General features: G+C 52.3%; 1 protein-coding gene across 1 annotated transcript in view; it reads right to left on the reverse strand.

Annotated features, from left to right (window-relative positions):
- Positions 1-1,460: 1,460 nt before the first annotated feature.
- SCAMP3 (secretory carrier membrane protein 3) overlaps positions 1,461-26,017 on the reverse strand; it is a 32,026-nt gene continuing 7,469 nt past the window's right edge. The window contains exons 2-9 of the mRNA XM_015419642.1: positions 16,085-16,162; positions 14,818-14,952; positions 13,615-13,735; positions 13,384-13,512; positions 11,721-11,880; positions 10,459-10,560; positions 6,028-6,145; positions 1,461-1,695 (exon numbers count right to left, since the gene is read on the reverse strand). Coding sequence (XP_015275128.1) covers positions 1,549-1,695; positions 6,028-6,145; positions 10,459-10,560; positions 11,721-11,880; positions 13,384-13,512; positions 13,615-13,735; positions 14,818-14,952; positions 16,085-16,162 — 990 coding nt within the window. The 3' untranslated portion in view covers positions 1,461-1,548. The remainder of the gene's footprint in view (positions 1,696-6,027; positions 6,146-10,458; positions 10,561-11,720; positions 11,881-13,383; positions 13,513-13,614; positions 13,736-14,817; positions 14,953-16,084; positions 16,163-26,017) is intronic.

The raw sequence follows: 26,017 nt of genomic DNA on the forward strand, positions 1-26,017 counted from the left end.
GACAGGGGGGGGAGTGGTGGGGAACCACAAGCAAGCGGAACAGGCCGGCCCCAGGGTACTTTTGTGTGGTCATCCCACCCCCCAAAATAGGACCCCTGAACGCCAAAAAAACGTCGACAAGGAAAAGAAAATAATTTAAGAGTACTTTTAAAAGCAAACATTAAAAAAGATCACCAAATAAAACACAGAGGCAAAACATCGGCGGGAAGGAATGAGAGGAAATACCCTGTTAGTGATGGGGGTCGGGGAGAAATTGGGCGACGGTCTCAGCAACAACCCGGCACCCGCCCCCCTCGAAAGAAAAGGAAGACTCGGCGCAGGACGGTAAGGCGAAATGTTAGGGACGAAAGCTACACCGAACGTCACAGAGAGGTGCAAAAAGGGACTCCCCCCCCCCCCCCCAGAGGGAGAGACGCCCCCCCCCCATCCCGTGACGAGAGAGAGAGAGAGAAGGCCTGCAGCTGAGAAGGACGGGCGAGAAAACACCTGTCTGGGAGTCTAGTGTTACACACAAGGATCATGAGAGACTGCCTGATACTAAGGTAGATTCCAGAGACTAATACTGCCTCCTGGTGGTAGCTTGAAGCACCACACACCTGGTTACGGAAGCTCGAAGGGGAAGAAGGGGGTACGGCAACGGGAGTCCAACAACGGCACGATTCACGGGGAATCAGGACTGCAAAGCCAATGCACACAACCCCCCCCTTTCATACGTGCAGCACAGAGATTCTACCAAGCAGCGCAAAATGGCTCCGGCGCAGGAAACCCCTGGTCCTGCCAACCCCCGAAACAGCTGTATGACGGACACACAGCCCCGGAGGGTTCCCCCCCCCATCTCCGCAGGGCCACATGGGAAATCCAGAACCACCTGCTGGATTTCAGGCCGTTGGACAACTACTCAAGGTACAGCAGGTCTTGCTAGGGAATGCTGGGAAGAGGGAGACGTCGCCCAAAGGGGATTGGGGGAGTCAAAAGCCCATGTGCCAAACGCACTCGGGCTAGTGTTTAAATGCCAAACTACTGAAATCGGGGTGGGAATCAGGGGGAGGGGACTGGCGGTGGGAGGATAAGACCCCGGCCACTCCTCCTCGCCCGGCCTCGGTCGAGAAGAGGGGGCGCGTGAGCCCGTGCAGGCAGGCCTCAATCGTCTGCAACGTTTCCATTTGTTCTGTACGTTTTAGTTTGTCAGCCACTGTGGTGGCTCTCGTAAGGGCAGAAAAGCAGGAGAGACATTTTGTGAATAAATAGTAACCAGTTCCCGGAAAGACAACACGGCCCCCCCTATCTCTCCGTGTCTCCGGCTCTACAGTCGGGGAAGAAGACGGGAGACTTTTTGCTGTGTGCTGGGCCCGAGGATGGGGGAGAGGAGAGGGGCGGTGCGGTGCAGATCCCATGCTGAAACGAGAGGGGAGGGGTCGGGGGGCAGCGTTCTAATCGGCACAGGGAAGGACTCCAACGAGAGCAATTCAGTTTCTGTTTCCATGGAAGCCACCCCACTCAGGACGGGGCGCAGGGAAGGGCGGCGGACTGATTTCTTGCCCCCAGCTTCTACGGGGCTCGGAAAGCGCTGCTGGCTGCCCCGGTGGCTGCGTTGGCGGCCGCTGTGCGCACCGTCTGGTTGGAGAAAACGCCGGCGGCGAACTCCTCCTGTGCCTTCTGGAAGCTGGCCCCGGTGCGGCGGTAGAGAGAGTGGATCTGCGGGGAGAAAGGAGGGGGGAGAAAGTGAATCGGTTGCTACGTTTTTTATTCAGCTGCCCCTCCCGGAGCCAAGAGCCATGCCGATGCTGTTCCCCCACCTTTTAACCTTTACAACAGAGGTGATCGAGAGAACGTTTTCTCCCTCTCCCAAACTTGAAGGCATCCAATGAAGCTGATGGGCAGCAGGTTCAGGGCGGACAAAAGGAAATACTACTTTACACAGAGAGGGATTAAATGTCGAATTCGCTGGCAGAGGTTTAGACAGCTTTAAAAGAGGGTTAGATAGATTCATGGAGGAGAGGTCTATCAGTGGCTGCTAGCCATGGTGACTAAATGGAGCCTCCACATTCAGACACAGCCAGCCTGTGAATCCCAGTGCCAGGAGGCAACATAGGGGAAGGCCTCGGCCTCTATGCCCTGTTGTTGGCCCTCCAGAGGAACTGGTTGAGGCCCCTGTGTGAGACGGGATGCTGGACTAGATGGATCCTCACTGGTCTGACCCAGCAGGGCTCTTCTGATGTTCTTATCAGGGGAAGGCCTCAGCCTCTCTGCCCTGTTGTTGGCCCTCCAGAGGAACTGGTTGAGGCCACTGTGTGTGACAGGATGCTGGACTAGAGGGACCCTCACTGGTCTGACCCAGCAGATCCAGCAGGGCTGTTCCGATGTTCTTATGAGGGGAAGGCCTCGGCCTCTCTGCCCTGTTGCTGGCCCTCCAGAGGAACAGGTTGGCCACTGTGCAAGACGGGATGCTGGACTAGATGGACTACTGGTCTGATCCAGCAGGGCTCTTCTTACATTCTTTTCAGGGGAAGACCTCGGCCTCTTTGCCCTGCTGTTATCCCACCAGAGGAACTGGCTGGCCGCTGTGTGAGACAGAATGCGGGGACAGAGGGACCCTCACCTTATTTCGTAGCCTGGCTAACAATCTAATAAGCTGCCTTCTTATTGCTAATTCAGTGGAAACTGACCAACAAGGGGAAATCTGACACTTCCTGAGACAGAAATTCTTGATATCAAAATGGTTAGGGGGGGAAATAATACACTGCAGGGGGGGGGGAGCAACATCATTGGAACTGGCGCAGGGGCTTTGTTTTAAGACAGCACAAGGAAAAACCCTGGCCAGTTCTGCGAAAAAGGTCCAGTTTTTCACTATGCCACGGGTCCCCAATGTGGTGCCCGTGGCCGCCATGGGAGCTGCCAACACGTTCCCTGGAGATCTACCAAGTGTTTTTAAAAGTGGTCGAAGTCTTCTGACCAGCAAGGGTTCTGATGGACTGTGCAGATTTTTTGCAAATGTTGCTTCGCAGCACCTGCCACCACAGCGGAAGGCTCTGCACTGCGTGACTGAAGTTCAGCTGTGGCAGCCATTTTGTGGCTGGCTCCGCCTCCTGCGGCAGCCATTTTGTGGCTGGCTCCGCCTCCTGCGGCAGCCATTTTGTGGCTGCACCCACTATGCCTTGTCAGGATTCCAAATGTGCCTGCAGGCTCAAGAGCGGGGGGGTGCGGGGGCGCGCACTAGGCCTTTGCAACCACAAGACCACCTGACTGGACTTGATCCATGACTGGACCACTTGACGATTGATTGATTTGGCCTTAAAAAGCTGACTGAATACTGTTGCTCCTCACAATCCTTCCACAAACACATGTAAGAATCTCTGGGAAATGCCAAGTGAAAGGCCAGATTGGGTGCACTTAGCTCAAAGGGGCGTGGTGGGAAGGATCAGGGTTTTGCCTCAAGACGGCGGAGTTTTACGACCTGCACGTAGTATACTAGTTTAGCAAAGCAAAACAAAAATTAGGTTTCTAGTCCTCACGCGTCTGTGGAGACAGGCTTCAAAGTGCGTAGGTGACGCCAGGCAAACCCAAACAACCTGCACAATATCGCCGCTGTGCCACTGAACAACCCGGCTCCCAAAGCTGTTCCACTTTCTCTTTGTTGTTGTTTTGCTTCTGATGATCAAGCGGAAGAGATTTGCGGAGCCGCGGATTGCTCACCGGCATCTCCGGCGGATGAAGCCTTCCCCACTCTCTCAGATTACAGCAGCAACGGCCCACAGGCGAGTAAGAAAGGGCCAGGGAAATGCGGATTGCCACTTTGGGGTCAGGAAACAATTGTTCACCAGCCCAGTTTGGCCCAGGGATCCTGGAGGTTTTTTGGTCACCTTCTGGGCATGGAGTGGGGGTCACTGGGGCAGTGGGGGGGGGAGGCATTTGTGTATTTCCTGCATTGTGCAGGGGGTTGGACTAGATGACCCTGGAGGTCCCTTCTGACTCTACGATTCAGTGAAACTTGATTTGCTGCTTTGCTTTTTTTAGAAGAGAAGAAGAGAAGAGATTGGATTGATCCCCCGCCCTTCACTACCCAAAGGGGTCTCAGAGCGGCTTACAAACTCCTTTCCCTTCCCCTCCCCACAACAGCCACCCTGTGAGGTAAAAGAAGAAGAGAAGAGATTGGATTGATCCCCCGCCCTTCACTACCCAAAGGGGTCTCAGAGCGGCTTACAAACTCCTTTCCCTTCCCCTCCCCACAACAGCCACCCTGTGAGGTAAAAGAAGAAGAGAAGAGATTGGATTGATCCCCCGCCCTTCACTACCCAAAGGGGTCTCAGAGCGGCTTACAAACTCCTTTCCCTTCCCCTCCCCACAACAGGCACCCTGTGAGGCAGGTGGGGCTGAGAGAGCTCTGACAGAAACGGCTCTTTCTCAAGAACAGCTGTGCCAGAACTATGGCTTGCCCAAGGTCATCCAGTGGAGGAGTGGGGAATCAAACCCGGTTCTCCCAGATTAGAGTCCGCGCACTTATCCACTACACCAAACTGGCTCTCAGTTTTTAAAGTCAGCTGGATTCTGAACCAAATCCCACACTCGCCATGCTCCCAGCTCTTCTGCATATGGGCAGCTAATCATCCGACGCACGTGGCCCATTTTACACAGCTGCAAAGGGGCTGTATTGAGAGCAACTGTGCCTGAGGGCACTCCAGGTCCTTGATACAGAACTAAAATATGGCTGCCTTGTTAAATTTTCTACCGACTTTCCCCAGAGGACTGTAACGTCAAAACACAAATCCGTAGAAACACCCATAAAAGCCAGTGTGGTAGAGTGGGGGGGACTAGGGTCTGGGAGACCCAGGTTCGAATCCTGCTTGGCCACGGAAGCTCGCTGGGTGACCGTGGGCAGTGTTCCCTCTAAGCTGAGTTAGTGTGAGCTAGCTCACAGTTTTTTAGCCTCTAGTTCACACATTTTTGTCTTGGCTCAGGAAGGAGGGCTCCAGAGCAGCGTTCCCTCTAAGCTGAGTCAGTGTGAGCTAGCTCACCATTTTTTAGCCTCCAGCTCACCCAGTTTTGTCTCCGCTCAGGAAGGAGGGCTCCGGAGCAAACTGATCTATGCAGCCGCCAAAGCGCTCGCTCGCAACTTTAATGCCAGCCGCTCACTAAGTAGAATTTTTTGCTCACAAGACTCCACAGCTCAGAGGGAACATTGCTCCAGAGCAAACTAGTTTATGCAGCAGCCAAATGGCTCGCTCACAACTTTAATGCCAGTCGCTCACAAAACAGAATTTTTGCTCACAAGACTCCACAGCTTAGAGGGAACATTGACCGTGGGCCAGTCACTCTCTCTCTCAGCCTAACCTACTTCACAGGGTTTCTGCGAGGATTAAACGGAGGAGAGGAGAACACCGTAAGCCGCTCTGGGTCCTTGTTGCGCAGAAAGGAGGGGCGTTAATAAAGTAAAGAATAAGAGTAAATAATTGTTTTAAAAAGAAGAGAAGAGATTGGATTTATACCCCGCCCTTCACTACCCAAAGGTGTCTCAGAGCGGCTTATAAACTCCTTTCCCTTCCCCTCCCCACAACAGACACCCTGTGAGTGAGGTGGGGCTGAGAGAGCTCTGACAGAAACTGCCCTTCAGAGAACAGCTCTGAGAGAACTTGTGACCGACCCAAGGTCACACCAGCAGCTGCATGTGGAGGAGTGGGGAATGAAACCCGGTTCTCCCAGATTAGAGACCGCGCTCCTAAACCACTACACCAGACTGACTTTGCGAGACACAAATAACCGCCTTCATTTTATCCTAATCTTCTCCCAAGTTCAGGGCAGCACACACGAAACTCCTCCCTCCTTCGTTTAATCCTCACAACGAACCTGTGAGGTAGGCTGGGAGGAGAGTGACCAGTGGCAGGCCCCCAGCCACACCCCACCCTGCCACTGGTGACACAAAGACTCCCAGCAACGAATCGGCAGCGCTGTGAGCGGAGGGGGAAAGGGCGGTTGGAGAAGGTGAAAGAAGAGTGAACCCCCCCTCCCCTCCCCTCCCCTCCCCACGCTTACCCGCTTCAGCATAACGACACCCAGCACCGCCACCGCCGTGAAGAGCGTGGCCACCAGCATCATGAGAATGGCCACGGCGGTATTCTCCTTCAGCGCCGAGAGGCTCACGATCCAGCCACTGCGATGGGGCAGGTTGCAGGGTGGGAGAGAAAGATGTTAAGGAAGCGCTAGGAGGAGTGGGTCAATGCAATTCATAAATCACACACTCCTATGCGGCTTGCGGAGCAGGGCATTCGTATCCGGCCCCTCAGCTCAGGGCGCAGCCTCTCACAGCCTCAGTAACATCAATAAGCAGGCCCGTAGCCAGGATTTTGTGGCTTGTGGGGCCATTTCCCCCCCCTGGTGGGGCTGAATTTCTCATTGCAGAAAGAAAAGCCATTTAGCCAATAGGAAGCTGTGACCAGGATAGCTCTCTAAATTGCAAGCTGCCAACCAGTTTAGATGACAGTCCTCAGCTGCCGCAAGTTAATCACCTCTGCCAGCCTAAGCAACAATCCTGATAACAAGCCGGCAGGTGGGGGTGATGACTTCTAGAGTTAAGAAAGCCAAAACTTAGGCAGAAAAACTCTCTTAAAGGGGGCCAGTTTCTTGACACAGAGTTAGAAAGGATCCTAGAGGTCACCTACTCCAACCCCCTTAGTGCGGGAATTAGTCAACTACAGCACCCCACTCTGCTTAAAGGAGCGCACGCCTTTAAAAAAATTTACAGGAGAAATCCTTGTGGGGCTGTGCCTTTAAGAAAGGCGGCAGGGCCCCCAAAAGCTCCACCGTAGCTATGGGCCTGTCAATAAGAGGACGGGTTGGATCCTCTCACTCAGCTAAAGCTCAGAGCCTTCTGCTGGCGGAAGGCTCTGCGTTTCGCCAAGTGGTCGGATTCAACCTGTTCTCTCATTGACAGCAATATTATTGATGCTGTTGTTAGTGTTTAATGAACAGTCACAGTCAAAATGAAACAAAAGGAGCTTCCAAACCCTTCCTTCAAGCAGAGGACGTTTTGCGGTTTCTTGAGCCCTCCCAGACACCACTTCTCTCGTACCCAGTCAGGATAAAAGGGTTGGAGATGCAGGCTGGGTATGTGACAGCAAGCCTTTGGCCGAGAGCTTGCCACGACGCCTGAGGTGATTTCGTTGGTGTGGTTAAAAGACAAGGGTGGAGCATCACAGATTAAATAATTCAGCTGTTACCGCACGCCTTTTCAAAGCAAGTGACTGGAAGCAGGGTTAGCCTTCTAGCTCCTGCGGTACGGTTACACACACACACCCAGTTGATGAATAAATTAACACGTAGCAACAAGAAAAGAAAGCACCCAGTTGAACCATGGAGACTGTGGCAGCACATTATTGTGCTAAACTAGGACAGTGAGCAACGGGGGGGGGGGGGGGGAGAACAGCCGAGACGCCCTGGGTCAGATCCCATACATCCGTTCAGATCAGGATTCGAGTCCAGCAAGCCTCAGAGACCAGCAAGATTTTCCAGAGTAGAAGAGAGAAGAAGAAGAAGAGGAGATTGGATTTATACCCCGCCCTTCACTACCCGAAGGAGTCTCAGAACGGCTCACAATCTTTCCTTTCCCTTCCTCTCCTCACAACAGACACCCTGTGAGGCAGGTGGGGCTGAGAGAGCTCTTTCGAGGACTGCTCTTGAGAGAACAGCTCTGAAAGGCCTTGTGACTGACCCAAGGTCACACCAGCTGGCTGCATGCGGAGGCGTAGGGAATTAAACTACCCATGCCGCCGCCTCCCCACTTTTCAGTGAGCTAGATAGAGAGCACTGTTTCAGGCTGTGTGGTGGTGGGGGCTCACTCAACCCTCTGCAATGCCTCTCCCTTGGCGGCTTGCGTGAGAGACTGGGGCTTCTATGGGGGCACTCCCAGGCATGGTGTGTGTGTGCAGGGGTGCCCCACGGCTTATTTAAAGGCCCCCCAGAATTTAAAAAAATCCTGGCTACGGGCTTGCCTGAAACTACGTCCAGATCAGGTTTTTGTAGGAGTTGCACTGGAACCTGTAGCTGTACTCGTAGCTGCCCCTGTTGTGGGAATTGTTTCCCCCCAACATGCAGTGTCAGATGAAGAGAAGAAGAAGAGATTGGATTTGTACCCCGCCCTTCACTGCCCAAGGGAGTCTCAGAGCAGCTTACAAACTCCTTTCCCTTCCCCTCCCCACAACAGAAGCCCTGCGAGCAGTGTTCCCTCTAAGTTGAGTTAGTGTGAGCTAGCTCAGTTTTTTAGCCTCCAGCTCACACGTTTTTCTCTTAGCTCAGGAAGGACGGCTCCAGAGCAAACTAATTTATGCAGCAGCCAAATCGCTCGCTCCCAACTTTAATGCCAGTAGCTCACAAAGTAGAATTTTTGCTCACAAGACTCCACAGCTTAGAGAGAACATTGCCTGCGAGGTAGGCGGGGCTGAGAGAGCTCTTTCCGGAACTGTCCTCGAGAGAACAGCTCTGACAGAGCTACGGCTTGCCCAAGGTCATCCAGCAGCTGCAAGTGGAGGAGTGGGGACTCAAACCCGGTTCTCCCAGATTACAGTCCGCACACTTAACCACTACACCAAACTGGCTCTCTTAGATATAAGGATTCCCATAACCACAGACACAACATCTTCCTTGGTGTTGGTCAGCAGTCAACAGGCAGGGCAAGACCAGCTGGGCAACTGAAGATCTAAATAATCTGCAAAACCAATCAGATCTCCAATGGCCAGTCAGCAGCCTGGCTGCGCGGCCCCACTTGGCCCCACCCACTTTCCACAAACACTTCCTGGGCCCCAGGAAAGGTGCCAGGAGGTGCCCGAGGGCACCGTCTTGGGGACCCTCGTCTTAGGCTGTCAGCTTCCGACAGCACACAGCTAGCTTTCCGCTTGCAAGGAATAGCCGCCATTAAGCCTTTATGTTGTTTGGGTTTATCACTTCCCTTAGGCTGTCAGTTTCGGCAGGCCCCTGGCCCAGCCTGCTAAAAACAAGGGGCTTGTTTTAACGACCTCCACCTGTGGCTGGTGGCTGTTAACAGAACCGTCCTCAGGAGGTGGTGGCGGCTACAAGCATGGACGGCTTCAAAAGAGAATTGGATAAGCATCTGGAGCAGAGGTCCATCAGTGGCTATTAGCCACAAGGTATAGCTAGGGGCTCTGGGGCAAGTGATGCTCTGTCTTCTTGGTGCTGGGGGGGGGGTCAACAGTGGGAGGGCTCCTAGTGTCCTGGCCCCACTGGTGGACCTCCTGATGGCACTGGTATTTCTGGCCACTGTGTGACACAGAGTGTTGGACTGGATGGGCCTTTGGCCTGATCCAACATTGGCGTCTCTTATGTTCTTATGTCCTTGGGAGTCTCCCTAAGTCGCTTCGACCAACCAGTGCAAGCTAGCTATGCGTGTCCTGGCTGGCTAATGGGTTCATGGGCCGAGGCATGGACATCTGAAAGGGTGTCTCATTTGGAGAGTGGGAGGCTGGCTATTCTACCAACAGGTAAGAAGAGGCTACATCTTCTATCCCCCCACAGCACGGACTTTCTGGCACAGGATAGACTTTCTCTCTCAAGCCTGCAAGCAAGCACCATCTTGGTGCTTGGGGGGGGGGGGGGAAAGCCCGGAAAAAAACCCCCTTTTGGGGGTTGGGGGGGGGGGGGCAACAGAGGGAGGGCTTCCGGAGTTCTGGCCCCACTGCTGGACCTGCTGATGGCACCTGGTAGTTTTGGCCACTGTGTGACCCAGAGTGTTGGACTGGATGAGACCATTGGCCTGATCCAACATTGGCTTCTCTTGTGTTCTTATGACGAGCTAGCCAGCAAGCCTTTAATGTATAGTGAGATAGCTTTTAGCCAGATTTTCTTCAGTATTATTCTGAGCTAGTTCTGAACTATTAGGAGCGCGGACTCTAATCTGGGAGAACTGGGGTTGATTCCCCGCTCCTTCACATGCAGCTGCTGGTGTGACCTTGGGCAAGCCGTAGTTCTGATAAGAGCTGCTCTTGAAAAAGATCAGTTTCTGTCAAGAGCTCTCTCAGCCCCACCGACCTCACAGGGTGTCTGTTGTGGGGAGGGGGAGGGAAAGGAGTTTGTAAGCTGCTCTGAGACACCTCTGGGTAGTGAAGGGCGGGGTATAAATCCAATCTCTTCTCTCTTCTTCAGTGTCTGGAGTTACTTACTGTGTGCATGCAGATAACCTCAGAGAACCTGGGAAGCTGAAAGCGTCTGGAAAAAGGTCTAGAACCCTGGAGGCTCGTAGCTGGCCCAAGTGGCTGCGGTTTCAGCGCCTGGGAGCAGAAGCAGGGCTCTCTAGGACCACACACCGCTCATCAGAAATTACAGCATACAGACATCCTCCAGCCCACCCAACAAAAGACCCTACCTTTAATGGCTGCCCAAGTTCCCCCTTTCCAGGCAAACCTGTGCAGCGTTAGATCCAGGGCAGGGCTTAGAAAACCACGGGGATTCCCTTACCTGAATCCCCAGCCCGGGATGCCAATGCACTGAAGCACATACACCACGTCCTGCGCAAAGAAGATGAAGAAGAAGACGAAGAAGTTGAAAGAACTGTCGCTCCTGGAGAGGGGGAGAGAATGGAACTGTTAAGCGATCCGCGAGAAGTCGCCGCATCAGTCAGTGGCGGCAAAAAAACTAAACCGGCGTCCGGCGGCACCTCAGAGAGGACCAAGTTTTGATTTAAATGTGAACTTTGGTGGACTACAGTCCACTTCGGCAGATGCATGAGGTGGGTGCACAGTAGGTAGACATAGGTATGAGGTCACGGAGAAAATAACTGTGATCATCGTCAGGGTCAAAGGGTCACGAACGGCAGTAAGTACAGGGTCTGATGTAATGAGGAAGAATTCGAACGTAATGAAGAAATAGTATCGGAATCACTCGCGAGTGTGCCCGTTGGCAACAACACAATGGCCTTACTTCCGTGAACCTCACAGCTGGGTCGTCCCAAGATTGTCCTTGGGGGAACTCCAATCAAGTTTCTCTATGAAATCTAACGCTCCAGCGTTCCCTCTAAGCTGAGTTAGTGTGAGCTAGCTCACAGTTTTTTAGCCTCCGGCTGACACCTTTTTGCCTTCGCTCAGGAAGGGATGGCTCCAGAGCAACCTAATTTATGCAGTAGCCAAATGGCTCCCTCGCAACTTTATTGCCGTTAGCTCACAAAGTAGAATTTTTGCTCACAAGACTCCATAGCTTAGAGGGAGCATTGCGCGGCTCTTGGCCAATGTTCTCTCTAGGCTGTGGAGTCTTGTGAGCAGAAATTCTACTTTGTGAGCTACTGGCATTAAAGGTGTGGCGAGCGATTTGGCTCCTGCATAAATTAGTCTGCTTGGGAGCCCTCCTTCCTGAGCTAAGAGAAAACTGTGTGAGCCGGAGGCTAAAAAAACTTTGAGCCAGCTCACACTAACTCAGCTTAGAGGGAACACTGCTCTTGGCGATAAACTCTGCCATTCTCACCTTCCCAGCATCCCCAGGGATTGTGGGACGCCCCGATGCTGGCGGCACTCCCAGGGCAAAGACGGACCACGGTTCCCCGTAGCCCACCAAAAACCCCTTAAATGGAGTAAATGGGAATAGAAGCTCTACCCTACAGAGCTCTGCAGTGCTCTGCCCTCTTTGTAGGGGTCACTTCCCCCCAGGCATTCAGCTTCATACCCGTAACCCCAGACCACCCGCCAAGATGTGCCAGCCCCCCCCCTGCCCCCCCCAGGCCACTGTACCTGAAGGCCTTGTACATGGGCCGATACCAGCACAGAAAAGAGCAGGGGGTGAAGAGCAAGGCCCAGAGGATGGAGAGGCCGAAGCCGGAGCCGCCCCCACTGTTCACGCAGAACCAGGCCAGGGAGGCCAGGAAGTTGAAGAAGAGGCTCACGATGCTGGCTGCGGGAAGAAGAAGAGGAGACTGGATTTCTACCTCACCCTTCCCTCGGAGTCTCAGAGCGGCTTGCAATCTCCTTTCCTTCCCACAACAGACACCCTGTGAGGTGGGTGGGGCTGAGAGAGCTCTGAGAGAACTGCCCTTGAGAGAACAGCTCTGAGAGAACTTGTGACTGACCGAAGGTCACGCCGGCAGCTGCAAGTGGAGGAGTGGGGAGTCAAATCCGGTTCTCCCAGAGTGGCGTCCGCGCTCCTAACCACTGCACCAAACTGGTGGAGGTGGGTCATGGATCCTGAGGGGGCGGGGCCTAACCCCGTGCCACAAAGGCCGGGGGGAGAAATCCAACCCAACCCTCGTCCCATCTGTCGACACGGTCGTCTCCGTTTCGTGCCACAGGAGCTACGAACTGAATTCCTCGCTGTCGGGGACGTCCCTGTTTTGGATCCTTTTTTGTTCCTTTGTTTTAAATCGCCTCTCGTTATTCCTGGCTAGCCCTAAGCTGGATGGCCCAATCTCATCAGGTCTCGGAAGATAAGCAGGGTCGGCCCGGGTTAGGCTTGGATGGGAGACCACCGAGGAAGGTCCAGGGTCGCTACGCAGAGGCCTCTGAACGTCTCTTGCCTTGGAACCCCTATAGTGTCTAAGCCTCCACCTATGCCTCTAGGCCAGGGGTGTCGAACTCATTTGTTATGAGGGCCGGAACTGACATAAATGAGACCTTGTTGGGCCGGGCCACGGGTGTCATGAAATGTAATGCCAGGTAGCGGAGAGATAAACTTCATAAAGGACACAAACGCAAAGGGGTGTTTTTTTAAACTTAAAATAAAATCATGCTTAAAACATGAGCACTCTTGCAATATTTTGTTCATCTAACAGTGTCTGATAACGGACACCTCTTGCTCTGGATTCCTGCATCAACATGCCTGTGCTGTTGCGATCTTGAGTATGCTGTTCAGGTGTGTATCTGTCAGCTGCAAACCTACGATGACGCAGCAGCAGCAGAACTGGAAGAAGACGCAGAAGACAGCCAGTTCCACCGCGGGGCTGATAGAAACTCTCGGGGGGGGGGGGGGGCTGATTCGGCCCCCGGGCCACATGTTTGACACCCCTGCTCTAGTCTCTCCAGTCCCTGATGGGCAGTGGCTCATGGGTGAAGATCTCTCTTTGTCCCGCTACCTGAGATTTTTTAAACCATGAGATGCCGGGGACTGACCTGGGGGAGGGGCTTCGGCATACAAAGCAGGCACCTCCCTTCCCCACTGAGCCACGGCCAGCGTTCCCTCTAAGCTGAGTTAGTGTGAGCCAGCTCACAGTTTTTTAGCCTTCGGCTCACGCATTTCTGTCTCGGCTCAGGAAGGAGGGGCTCCAGAGCAAACTGACTGACGCAGCAGCCGAACCGCTCGCTCACTGCTTTAATGCCCGCAGCTCACAAAGTAGAATTTCTGCTCACGGGACTCGACGGCGTGGGAGGGGGGGGAGCCCTGGCCACAGCCCCACCCACTCACCCATCCAGAGGTAGTACATGGTGGTGACGGTCTTCTGAGACTCCATGGGAATCTCCACCGAGATATCCTGATAGAAACAGGGCTTCACGGGGCAGAAAGAGGGCAAAGGCGGCCAGTTGTTTGGCCTGGCTGCGAAGGAAAAAACAGAAAAGGGGAGTGTGAGAAGTGTTCGCGCGCTCCAGCCAAAGGGTTTGGGGCCTCTCACGGCTGGGGGGGGGGAGTGCGCCGTACCTGCGCCGCCACTGATCGCCGCATTCTGCAGCTCGCGTTCCCTCCGGTCCAGCTCTTCTGCTTTGCGGTTCAGTTCCTCCTGGCGTTTCAGCAGTTCGGCGGTGGCTGCCGCGGCGGACTCCTGGCGGGAAAGGAAGAGACTGGGGTGGGTGGGGAATTCGGTCTACTGCACATTTCCTCCCCTCGTTTTAGGGGGGGGGAAGGATCCCCGGGACAGGCGTTCTTCAGAATAAGGGAGCCCCTCCCCACGAAGCAAGCGAACAGTGCCACACGCTGGCCGCTGAGGGTATAAACCACAGGGCGCACTTCAGTGCAGCGCTGAATGGTCCGACTAATCCCAAGCGCTGAACATAGAATCATAGAGTTGGGAGGGGCCATACAGACCTGGGGGAGGCCCCCTACAGGGAGGGGCCATACAGACCAGGGTCAGCCTAGAGCATCCCTGACAAATATTCGTCCAGCCTCTTCTTGAAAGCTGTCAGTCAAGGGGAGCTCACCACCTCTCACTGACTGCTCATATTCAGTTTACAGCCCACCCTTACCCCAAGATCTCTTTTGCATACACTACTCCCCAGAAACGTATCCCCCATCCAGTATTTGTGCTTGACATTTTTGTGGCCCAGATGTCATACTGCGCATTTATCTTTGCTGAATTGCATCCTGTGTGCAGCCCATTTCTCCAGAGTATTCAGGTCTTGTTGAATTTTAACTCTACCTTCTTGGGTGTTTGCTGCTCCTCCCAATTGGGTATCATCAGCAAATTTAATGAGTGGCCCTTCTACCCCTTCATCCAGGTCGGTCACAGGCCTGGCACAAGAGCTTTCCCAAGGAGCTTCAGACCACCACAGCACAGGAGCAGAGAAAGGAAAAACTGAGACCCTACCATCCACGAAAGCTAAGCACTTCAAATCAGACCAAAGGGGCACTTTAAACACCTATCTTGCAAGCAGAGGGAAGACTGAGGATGTTTAAATGACCTCAGGCCACTTTGAGGTTGTAAGCAGAGGCCAGGTTTGAGCGGGGGACCTCCCGTACCACAATGCTGCGCCAGACCCCGGAAATAACTTTTAAAATTTTGCGCAGAGTTCCACACAATCCTAAGTAAGCGTCACAGAGAAGCCATTTCCTGTGCTCAAAAAAAATACCGTTTGGGCTGATGTACATGTACACAAACACACACACACAGAGGGGCTTTTGGGATACCTGGGTTCCATAGGAGCCATAATTCCTGGGCTCCGTGGGGCTCGTCTTCTTGGGGGGTTGCGAGGCAGGGGCTGGCTGGGCTGGCTGGGCTGGGGGGCCCGAGGGCCGAGGCTCATACGGAGGCGGGGGGCGCTGCTGCAGAAGAGACGGAAAGAGCATCAAAAGCCTGTCACGTTTTTATCCCGCTCCTTTCTGAGAGAGTCCAGGCCCGTGGTTCTCCGATCCCCATTTTATCCCCCACAACAACCCTGTGAGGTGGTCTCTTCCGCGTCACGGTGGAGCGGGCATTTGAACTCAGGTCTCCCCACTCTGTTCACACCACCCAAGCAGATGCTGATGCTCATGAAGCAACCTGGGCGGCCGAAGAAAACCAACTACATCCCCCCACACACACGAAGAAGAGTTGGATTTCTACACTGCCCCTCCACTTGAAGTCTCAGAGCAGCTTACCATCGCTTTCCCTTCCTCTCCCGTAGTTCTGATAAGAGCTGTTCTTGAAAAAGAGCCGTTTCTGTCAAGAGCTCTCTCAGCCCCACCTGCCTCACAGGGTGTCTGTTGTGGGGAGGGAAAGGGAAAGGAGTTTGTAAGCCACTCTGAGACACCTTTGGGTAGTGAAGGGCGGGGTATAAATCCAATCTCTTCTTCTTCTTCTTTTACCTCGCAGGGTGTCTGTTGTGGGGAGGGGAAGGGAAAGGAGTTTGTAAGCCGCTCTGAGACACCTTTGGGTAGTGAAGGGCGGGGTATAAATCCAATCTCTTCTTCTTCTTCTTCTTCTTCCCCACAACAGAGACCCTGTGAGGCAGGTGGGGCTGAGAGAGCTCTGAGAGAGCTGCTCTTGAGAAAAACAGCTCTGCGAGAACTTGTGACTGACCCAAGGTCACCCAGCTGGCTGCATGTGGAGGAATGGGGAATCAAACCCGGTTCTCCCAGATTACAGTCCACCGCTCTTAACCACTATACCAAACAAAGAATAGAAACCCACATTTAGGAGACCCACCTCTCTTACACACACACACACACACACAGAGCTTTGGAACAGTGCTACATACAGTCAGGCATACGTTGCAGGCGGGAAGGCCCGCTCAGGTTCCTGGACCTCATGGGGGCAGACGTCCGTTTTGAAAACAGAGGTAAACAAACCAGAGAACATCTGCAGTGCAGGCCCGCTTAGGAACCGAGAGGACTCGCACGGCTCGAGCAGACACAAATCTCGGCCTCCCCCCCACCTGACCGAGACCCCGACCCACCAGCTCCGCAACCCCCTTACCCCTGGGCTTTCGAAGGGATTGTAGACATCCAGGGTGGCGTACTCGGAGGTCGGTCTGTGCTGCGTGATCGCGGGGTCCTAAGAACAAAGAGGAAGGCAGGCTGAAATGGCTGAAAGGGGGAGGTCGGGAACGCCCACCCCAGTCCCCACTTCTGCGGAGAATCTCGAAAGCCAGAAAACCTTTAAGAAAGCTTTATGAAGCCAACCAGGCGCCAAAGGGGGGAAAAGGCAAAAACTGGCAGCTTCGCTCATTCAGATAAAGTACATCTTCATTGACTCATAGAGTTGGGAAGGGCCAATAGAGGCCATCTAGTCCAACCCCTGCTCGATGCAGGATCAGCCTAGAGCGTCCCTGACCAGTGTCTGTCCAGCCGCTGTTTGGAGACTGCCAGGGAGGGGGAGCTCACCAGCTCCCTAGGCAGCCTTGCTCCGCTGCTGAACTCCTTTTACTTTCACCTGAGGAACTCAAGAGCTCGCCCTTTTCCATTTCATCCTCACAACAGCCTTGTGAGGTAGGTTAATCTGAGAAAGAAAGAGGGAAACTGGCTCACGGCCGCACGGCGAGGTTCACGGCACAGTGAGGATTTGAATCCAGGTCTCCCTGGTACGACAGTCTAACCACTACCCCCCCTCCCCCCAGCTCTACAGAGCGGGTCCTCCCGATCCCCCTACCACTGTCAGCAGCACAGTCGACGCGCAAGAGGTTGTGGAGTCAGCAAAGTTCCCCCAGGATCGGTTTCCTGTTTTCGACAGTAGCCAGCCAGAAGTTTCCAGGAAACCCACAAGCAAGGGCACTGAGCCAACAGCGCTCCCCTTGTTAGTCAACGTTCTGGGGGGTATGCTGCTCCTGGACATGGAGGTTCTTGAGGCACCTGCCTTCAGCAAAGCGAGCCTGGCGGGCAGGCAGAAGCCCCAAAGCGAAGGAATTCCCCACCTCAGTTGGTCCCCCTCACCCTAAGGCCATCTGGAGGTTCATGAAGACTAGTCTTTTCCTGAGGGCCTTTCTTGAAGGGGGTTGAATTCTGTGCAATTTCGGCCCTGAAGGTGTGACTGGCGCTCTGATTATGGACAGGATTCCACAAATCCATTCTGCAAACAGCAGCATCCCCCCACCCACCCCCGGTGTAATAGAAGCCCTCCCTGTTACAGGGAAAACACTGCTATTTGTGGAATGGATCCAGCACTACATTTTTTACAGCTGATTCACGCCTGTTTTATTGATGTGCCTCCTCTTATAGATGGATCTCGTAGGGTATTATGGGCCAGTTTTATGAAGTGGGGCTTTAACGAGGGTGGTGAAGGTCTGTTAGTTCTCTGAGGCGGCTGTTGGTTCTTTAAATCTTTTAATTTGTTTACCACCCTTTTGTAGATGGGTGGGATAAGAATCACAGTAAAGCAATTTACCCCATTTGGCTGTCAAAGATAAAAACCTGGATAGAATTCTTCCCTAATCCTGACTGATCTCTTTTAAAAAACAACAACAACTAAGCCAGTGTTTGTTGTGGCAAGGAGTTCCACAGACTCTGCACTGTGTGATAAAATACTTTCCTTTCCCCCCTAAATCTACCACCAAATGCTTTTGTGGGACAACCCCGAGTTCACAAGAAAGGGGGGGGGGTTCTTCCCTGTCCATACACCCCAAGTTTGGAAGCTTAACAGACCTGCATTTATCTCTCCTATGCCTCAACCAAAATAATTCAAAAAAATCTTGTTTCAGGATAGAGCAGGGGTCTCCAACATGGTGCCCATGGGCACTGCCCACAGATACCTTTTCCTGGCAACCCCCAAGAGTTTTTAGAAAGTGGGGGAGAGTCATATGAGGCTCCTACCCAGCAGGGCTTTTGACTGGCTGTGCAGAATATACTGAGGTCGTTTCGGTTGCAGCCAGCACCACGATATTGGTTTCATTTTCCCTTTCTAACGTTTTTTAAAATCATCTCGCTTTTCCCCTTGCACTGGGGTTTCTTCTGTTTGTGTCCTGCTTGCTGCGGCAGCCATTTTGTACCTGCGCCCAACACTTGTTGTTGTTCTCTGAATTCCAAAGACGCCCACAGACACCAAAAGGCTGGGGACCCCTGGGATAGACCTCCTAACCTACATATCTAACCTATTTTTATTCCACCCTTTTCTCCACAGAGCAAGTCAGGTGAGGGCTACGGACGCCTGACTTCAAATCTCGCCTCAGGCCCGAAGTTTGCTGGGTGACTCCCTCAGCTTGCCCTACCAGACAGGTTTGCTGTGAGGACAACTGAAAGTCGTTTACAACACCCGAACACATGACGCTTGCCTTACTCTGAATCAGAGCCTCGGTCCATCAGTCAGTATTATCTACTCAGACTGACAGCAGCTGTCTAGAGGTCTTTCACAACGCCTTTCACCTGGTCCTTTCAACCGGAGACACCAGGAATTGAACCTGGGGCCTTTTGTATGCCGAGCAGATGCTCTTCCACGGCCCCTCCCAATACCCTGAACTTCTTGTAGGAAGAGGGGGAATCATAGAATGTTAGAGTTGGAAGGGACCTTGCAGGTCATCTAGTCCAACCCCCTGCCTCTGCAGGAGCGTAGCTGAACGATAGCCCTACAACATACCCGAAAGATGGTTGTCCAGCCTCCGCCTGAGAACGTCCAGTGAAGGAGCATCCACCACCTCCCGAGGCAGTCTGTTCCACTGCTCAATCACTCTGACAGTTAGGAAGTTTCTCCTGATATTTAGCCGGTATCGACTCCCTTGTAATTTCCACCCATTAGATCTAGTCTTGCAATCTGGAGCAAGAGAGAATAGACCCGCTCCATCTTCTACATGACAGACCTTCAGATACTTGAAGACTGCAATCGTGTCCCCTCTAAGCCTTCTCTTCCCCAGGCTAAATATACCTAGTTTGGTGTAGTGGTTAAGTGTGCGGACTCTAATCTGGGAGACCCAGGTTTGATTCCCCACTCCTCCACTTGCACCTGCTGATGTGACCTTGGGTCAGTCACAAGCTCTGGCACAGCTGTCCTTGAAAAAGAGCAGTTTGTGTCAGAGTTCTCTCAGCCCCACCCACCTCACAGGGTGTCTGTTGTGGGGAGGGGAAGGGAGAGGAGTTTGTAAGCCGCTCTGAGACTCCAAGTGAAGGGCGGGGTATAAATCCAATCTCTTCTCTTCTTCTTCTCTTCTTTCAGCCTTTCCTCGTAAGACTTGGATTCCAACCCTCTCACCATCCTGGTTGCCCTCTTCTGGACACGCTCGAGCTTGTCAGCATCCTTCCTAAAATGTGGTGCCCAAAACTGGACACAGGACTCCAGGGATAAAAACATTAGAAGGCTAGGAGGAGCCCAGAGCATTTTACATGGACCTCCCCCTCCCCATTCTGGTTCCCAACTACCCTGTGAGATAGATTAGGCCGAGAGGGTCTGATTGGCTGGCTGAACAATATCAACCAATGAGCTTTGTGGCACAGTGTGGATTTGAACGCAAGTCTTCCCAGCCCTAGTCACTCTCACCACTACGTCGCACGGGCTTTCTTTCTTATAACAAAAGTACCAAGAAGTAGCCTCGTCTGGGGGACGGGGTCCCAATATTCCCCCTCTCCAGTGTGAAATTACAGACTAAAATCCTAAGGCTCAGAGCAAACTCAGTATCCTGCTTCCGACCGTGCTCAGTTCTGGGATGCTTACGACGGCTTCGCTCGTTGGAGGAGGGCCTTCTGCAGGTGCCACCCTGCAAACGGGCAAAATCAACAACTGCATGTACAGGTGCCTTCTCCGCGGTGGCCCCCGCCTTGTGGAACGGCCTGCCTCAGGAGGTCAGGAAGGCTCCCACCCGCCTGCCTTTCCGCAAACTATGCAAAACTGAATGATCAAAGAGTGCTTTTCTACGCTGGCAAGAGGGTAGAAGGAGCTGCGGTGGCTCAAGTGGTTAAGACGCTGAACTGCAGGCTGTGGAAGGCCGGTAGTTCAGCCGTTCGAGACCCGAGTGTGCCGCATGACGGAGTGAGCTCCCGTCTCTAGTCCCAGCTCCTGCCAAGCTAGCAGTTCGAAAGCAAGAAATTGCAAGTAGATAAATAGGTACCACTTCGGTGGGAAGGTAACAGCGTTCCGTGCGCCTTGGCGTTTAGTCACGCCGGCTACATGACCACGGAAACATCTTCGGACAGCGCTGGCTCTTCGGCTTGGAAACGGAGATGAGCACCGCAACCCTAGAGTCGGACTCGGCTGGCTTTCGAGCAAGGGAACCTTTACCTTTAAGAGGGTAGAACTGTACTAAACGATTATCAACGTTAGTGAGAAAAAATATTAGGGACTGTGGTCTTCTGCACTACTGTGCATAGCTTGCTGAAGCCAGGATCCTGCCACAGGATTTTGCTTCATCCAGAATCTATTGTGCATATATCCAAAGGCCGTCACACTACAGGACTACGATAATAAAAAGACAATAATTCTAATCATACATAGATAAAACAGCGATTGAAAATTTCCCCCCCACACAAATAAATACGGACCAGCTATTAATGTTAGAAGCAGTAAAACTGTAAAATAATAAATCCGGTTAATCATAAAAAGGTTAATTTTCTGAAGCTGCAGTCTTAGCCCTGATTTTTTTTTGGCGGCCAAGGCGAAGAGAGACGCTCTATGACTGAGGAGCGGATCAGTGTCAGATACCAGAAAGACCAGCTTGTCAATATCAGAGGGGAAAATTTGTCCCATTAGCAGATTATCAAGAAATTTAGATCTGACTGCTGTATACAATAGAACAAAATAATATATAGTGAAGAATGTCCCCCGGGACTGAGGCACCACGTATACAAGAACGTAAAGCCGTCGGCATTGTCTGAAAACGTAAGGAAGGGAGTGCCTTTCTGAGATTCTGAGATGTAATGTTCACTAGATAAGGGGACCTGTCGTGATCTCTTTCGAATAGCTTAAACCAAGGGGAGAACTTAAGACCTAGAGATTGTAAAACTGTCCAATAAAGCGTCACATCTGTAGATCCAGTTTCGTAAGTTGGGGCCAATATTGAGAGCCCTCAATTTTGCTTCATTTAATGTGTCACGATAATACTTATGCCTTGCTTCTGTTCTGCAATGCTATTATGTCTACAGATATTCTTGAGGGCAGAAGACACTTGGTTGTATCTAAAGCAACAAACAATACAGGCATCAATTACAAATTGAGGCTAAAATAAGTTACTTTGTTCAAAGATTTATTGAAGAATGTATCATTCTTTAAAGCTTACTTTTTTTGTAATTAGTGTGTTGGTTTGAATGTATAACTGTTCTTATGATCCTTTATGTATATTTTTATTGTTATATTTGTTTTATTGTTTTAATCCTACCAATAAAATGTTAATGAGAAAAAAAAAGAATCACAGGGTGCGTTCAGACGGGGGCTTTACATCGGTATAGGTGCCGGTTGCAATCGGTGTACTCACCGGCGTTCAGACGGGGAACATCTGCCTCCTGTCCCTAACCGGTGTAAAGCCCTTTACACCGTTGCATTCTGCCACTAGGTCCCAAGTGGTGGTATCCTGAGTGCAACGGTTGTAAACGCTGTACCTCGCCGTCTGATCGCTCTCCACCGTTGCACAGCTACTTCCGTTCGGAAGCCTCAGGCTTCCGATTTTCGGCCGCCATTTTTTTTAAAGGACGGCGATATGCGCTTGGGCGAAGCTTTGCCCTGGCATTTGTATAAAAAAGAAGAGAAAAGGGCCTTACTGTAGCGTTTCGGAGGCGTCCGGGACCTCCGGGAGGCTACTGTGCTCTTTAAACTTTAAAGGTAAGTCCTTACCTTTAAAGTTTAAATGTAATGGGGGGGGTGGGGGTTTGAGCATGCGCAAAGATTGCCATTCTGTGAATGGCTGCCTATGCGCATGCTCAAACTGTGTTTTAAAAAAAAATGCCGACACCCGCAGCGTGTAAGTGGGCATACACCGATGGGATCCGCAAAATGGAGGTAAGTGTGATCGCGTTTATGCCGGCAGAAAGGCCCCGTCTGAACGCACCCACAGAGTTGGAAGGGACCTCCAGGGCCATCTAGTTCCACCCCTTGCGAAATGCAGGAAATTCACACATACCTCCCCCCAAAAAAACACACCCAGTGACCCCTGTTCCATGCCCAGCAGGTGACAAAAAACCTCCAGGACCTCCAGTCAAACCGGCCTGGAGAAAAATTGCTTCCTGTCCCCGAAGTGGTGACCAGCATTTCCCGGGCGTGTGAGAAAGGGCCACGAGAACTAAGCACTGAGGCCACCCTCCCTGCCCTCCCTTCTCACGATCTGCCTAAGTTCACAGGATCAGCATGGCTGTCAGATGGCCATCTCTGCTTGAAAACCTCCAGAGAAAGTCGCATTGCTTATTGCATGTTCCATCCGTCGATTGTATCGGTTCACTCCGCGTAATCCGCCTTGAGTCCAAATGGGAAAGACTGACTATAATAAATAATGTAAGTAAAATAAAGAGGGCGTGAACAGCCCTCAGGGACTGATTTTGTGAGGTAGACTGCCTCGGAACAAGGATGATTCACTCTTGAGTAACACGGTGAATAGGCATCATGAGGCCTGGTTACTGAACACTTTATTAAAATTATCGAGCAGGATCAGCACAAAGGTCTACCTAATCCGGCATCCTGCGTTTCAAACACAAACAGCTCGACGCACCTGGAAGCCCATGAACAGAACACCAACACAAAGGCATCTCCCCCTGTCTGCGCTGACAGCTAAGCCTACGAAGAAGGAGAAGAGACTGGATTTATACCCCGCCCTTCACTACCCAAAGGAGTCTCAGGGTGGCTTACAAACTCCTTTCCCTTCCCCTCCCCATAACAGATATACCCTGTGAGGGAGGTGGGGCTGAGAGAGCTCTTTCAAGGACTGCCCTTGAGAGAATAGCTCTGAGAGGACTTGTGACTGACAGTCCATGCTCCTAACTACTTCACCAAACTGGCTCTAACCAGTTTGAGAGCCAGTTTGGTGTGGTGGTTAAGTGCGCAGACTCTAATCTGGGAGAACCGGGTTTGATTCCCCACTCCTCCACTTGCACCTGCTGATGTGACCTTAGGTCAGTCACAAGCTCTGGCACAGCTGTCCTTGAAAAAGAGCAGTCTGTGTCAGAGCTCTCTCAGCCCCACCCACCTCACAGGGTGCCTGTTGTGGGGAGGGGAAGGGAGAGGAGTTTGTAAGCCGCTCTGAGACTCCAAGTGAAGGGCGGGGTATAAATCCAATCTCTTCTCTTCTTCTTCTAACCACTACGCCAAATGAGACCTGCAATCCACCCCAAATCTCCCTGTGGAATCTAGAGCCCCAGGATGCCAAGTCACGATTAAACACTCAAGCACTTCTGAGCAGGCACAAAAAGCACAGCTGGTGCCCACAGCTCCCTCCCGCCTATCTGGGACTGGAAAAATTGCTGGCCAATCATTGCGGGAGAGTTCCAGGGTGGGGTTAAAACCTCCCATCTCTCTTGATAAGTGAGACACCGATACCCACCCAAGGCAAACATTGACCAAGGGTGATTACTCATTGCCGTAGGAGTGGACACTGTTTTTAGGTTGAAAAGTTGGTCTTTGAGATTGGCAAAAGCTTAAGGAGGAGGAGGAGGAGGAGGAGGAGACAACAATGGAGAAGGAGGAGGAGATTGGATTTATACCCCGCCCTTCACTCGGAGTCTCAGAACAGCTTACAAACTCCTTTCCCTTCCCCTCCCCACAACAGACACCCTGTGAGGTAAAAGAAGAAGAAGAGATTGGATTTATACCCCGCCCTTCACTCGGAGTCTCAGAACAGCTTACAAACTCCTTTCCCTTCCCCTCCCCACAACAGACACCCTGTGAGGTAGGCGAGGCTGACAGAGCTCTTTCCAGAACTGTCTGTGAGAGAACAGCTCTGACAGAACTATGGCTTGCCCAAGGTCATCCAGCAGCTGCAAGTGGAGGAGCGGGGAAATCAAACCCGGTTCTTCCAGATCAGAGTCCACACACTTAACCACTACACCAAAGCAGACCTGGAAACACAGACCCGGAAGGTACCCCAAGGGTCATCTAGTCCAACCCCCAGAGAAATACAGGAAATTCACAGTTCCATGCCTAGAAACTAGGCAAAGAAGTCAGGGAAATCCTTCTAGGAAGATCTCCTTTACAACTGTAAAGTAAATGGAAGGAGCCAAATGATATAAAATGGGTAAATCGATGTGGCCGGCCTCAGCGTGGGAAGGGGCTGCTGCGATGACAAAGTTAGAAAATAGCAGAAAGGGTTGATTTAATTAACTTGCGGGGGTGGGGCGCCCTGACCTGGCTGGCCCAATCTTGTCAGATCTCAGAAGCTAAGCAGGGTCAGCCCTGGTTTGTACGTGGATGGGAGACCACCAAGGAAGTCCAAGGTCTCCACGCAGAGGCAGACAATGGCAAACCGCCTCTGAACGTCACTTGCCTTGGAAACCCTTTTGGCTTGCCGTATGTCGGCTGTGACTTGACAGTGCTTTCCGCCACCGCCAAATCTTGCCTAACAGTAACCGGAACTGTCCTTAATGGCTCACTGGGACAGTGGCACATTCTGCCCGTTTGTGATAGAACTCACAGGGGCTAGACTTTGGTGTCCATCCTCTGAACCTGTATGATCAAACACCCCTCTGTGCTGTCAAGGCACAGCAGACTTCTGGCGACCCATCGTGGGGCTTTCAAGGCAAGAGACGTTCAAAGGCGGTTTGCCATTGTCTGCCTCTGCGTAGCAACCCTGGGCTTCCTTGGTGGGCTCCCATCCAAGTAAGAAACAGGGCCGACCCCGCTTAGCTTCCAAGATCTGACAAGATCGGGCCAGCCTCTGTCATCCAGGTCAAGGCAAGAGACGTTCAAAGGCGGTTTGCCATTGTCTGCCTCTGCATAGCAACCCTGGGCTTCCTTGGTGGGCTCCCATCCAAGTACAAAACAGGGCCGACCCCGCTTAGCTTCCGAGATCTGACAAGATTGGGCTAGCTTCTGCCATCCAGGACAAGGCAAGAGACGTTCAAAGGCGGTTTGCCATTGTCTGCCTCTGCGTAGCAACCCTGGGCTTCCTTGATGGGCTCCCATCCGAGTACAAAACAGGGCTGACCCCGCTTAACATCCGAGATCTGACAAGATTGGGCCAGCCTGGGCCATCCAGGTCAAGGCAAGAGACGTTCAAAGGCGGTTTGCCATTGTCTGCCTCTGCGTAGCAACCCTGGACTTCCTTGGTGGGCACCCATCCGAGTACAAAACAGGGCCGACCCCGCTTAGCTTCCGAGATCTGACAAGATCGGGCTAGCCTCTGCCATCCAGGTCAGAGCAGACACCGTTCATTTATATTGAAAACACTTTAAATTTTTATTTACTTTGCCATATAGTCCACCTTTCCAATGCTCCCGCTAAGCTGCGGAGTCTTGTGAGCAAAAATCCTACTCTGTGAGCTCCTGGCATTCGAGTTGTGAGCGAGCGATTTGGCTACTGCATAAATTACTTTGCTCCGGAGCCCTCCTTCCTGAGCTAAGGGAAAAATGTGTGAGCCGGGGGCTGAAAACCTGTGAGCTGGCTCACACTAACCCAGCTTAGAGGGAACACAGCACCTTTCTTAACACTTTGTATTTATAATGTTTTATTGTTTGGTCTACTATTGTGTATTTTAATGTATTTATGTTTTTATGGAAGCCGCCCTGAGCCCGCTTGCGGGGAGGGCGGGGTATAAGTTTAACAAATAAATAAACAAATAAGACTCAAGGCGACTTACAGAAATGAAGAACACAATCCAATTTCAGGAAGCCAGGACGTCCAATAAATAATGCCTGACCTCCTCAGTGCAGTTGTTACTCCAAGAGAGCAAGTGCTACAGAGTAGCTCCATTTCACATTTTTCTACCAGCACTCTGTTTCCAACAGCGGTCAGTTCAGTGCCTCTGGGATGCCCACGAAGAAGACAAAAACAGCCCGCCGCCTCCGAAACGGAGAGGTA

Source organism: Gekko japonicus, unplaced genomic scaffold, assembly GCF_001447785.1.
Source record: "Gekko japonicus isolate JY-2015 unplaced genomic scaffold, Gekko_japonicus_V1.1 scaffold1188, whole genome shotgun sequence".
Lineage (NCBI taxonomy): Eukaryota > Metazoa > Chordata > Lepidosauria > Squamata > Gekkonidae > Gekko > Gekko japonicus.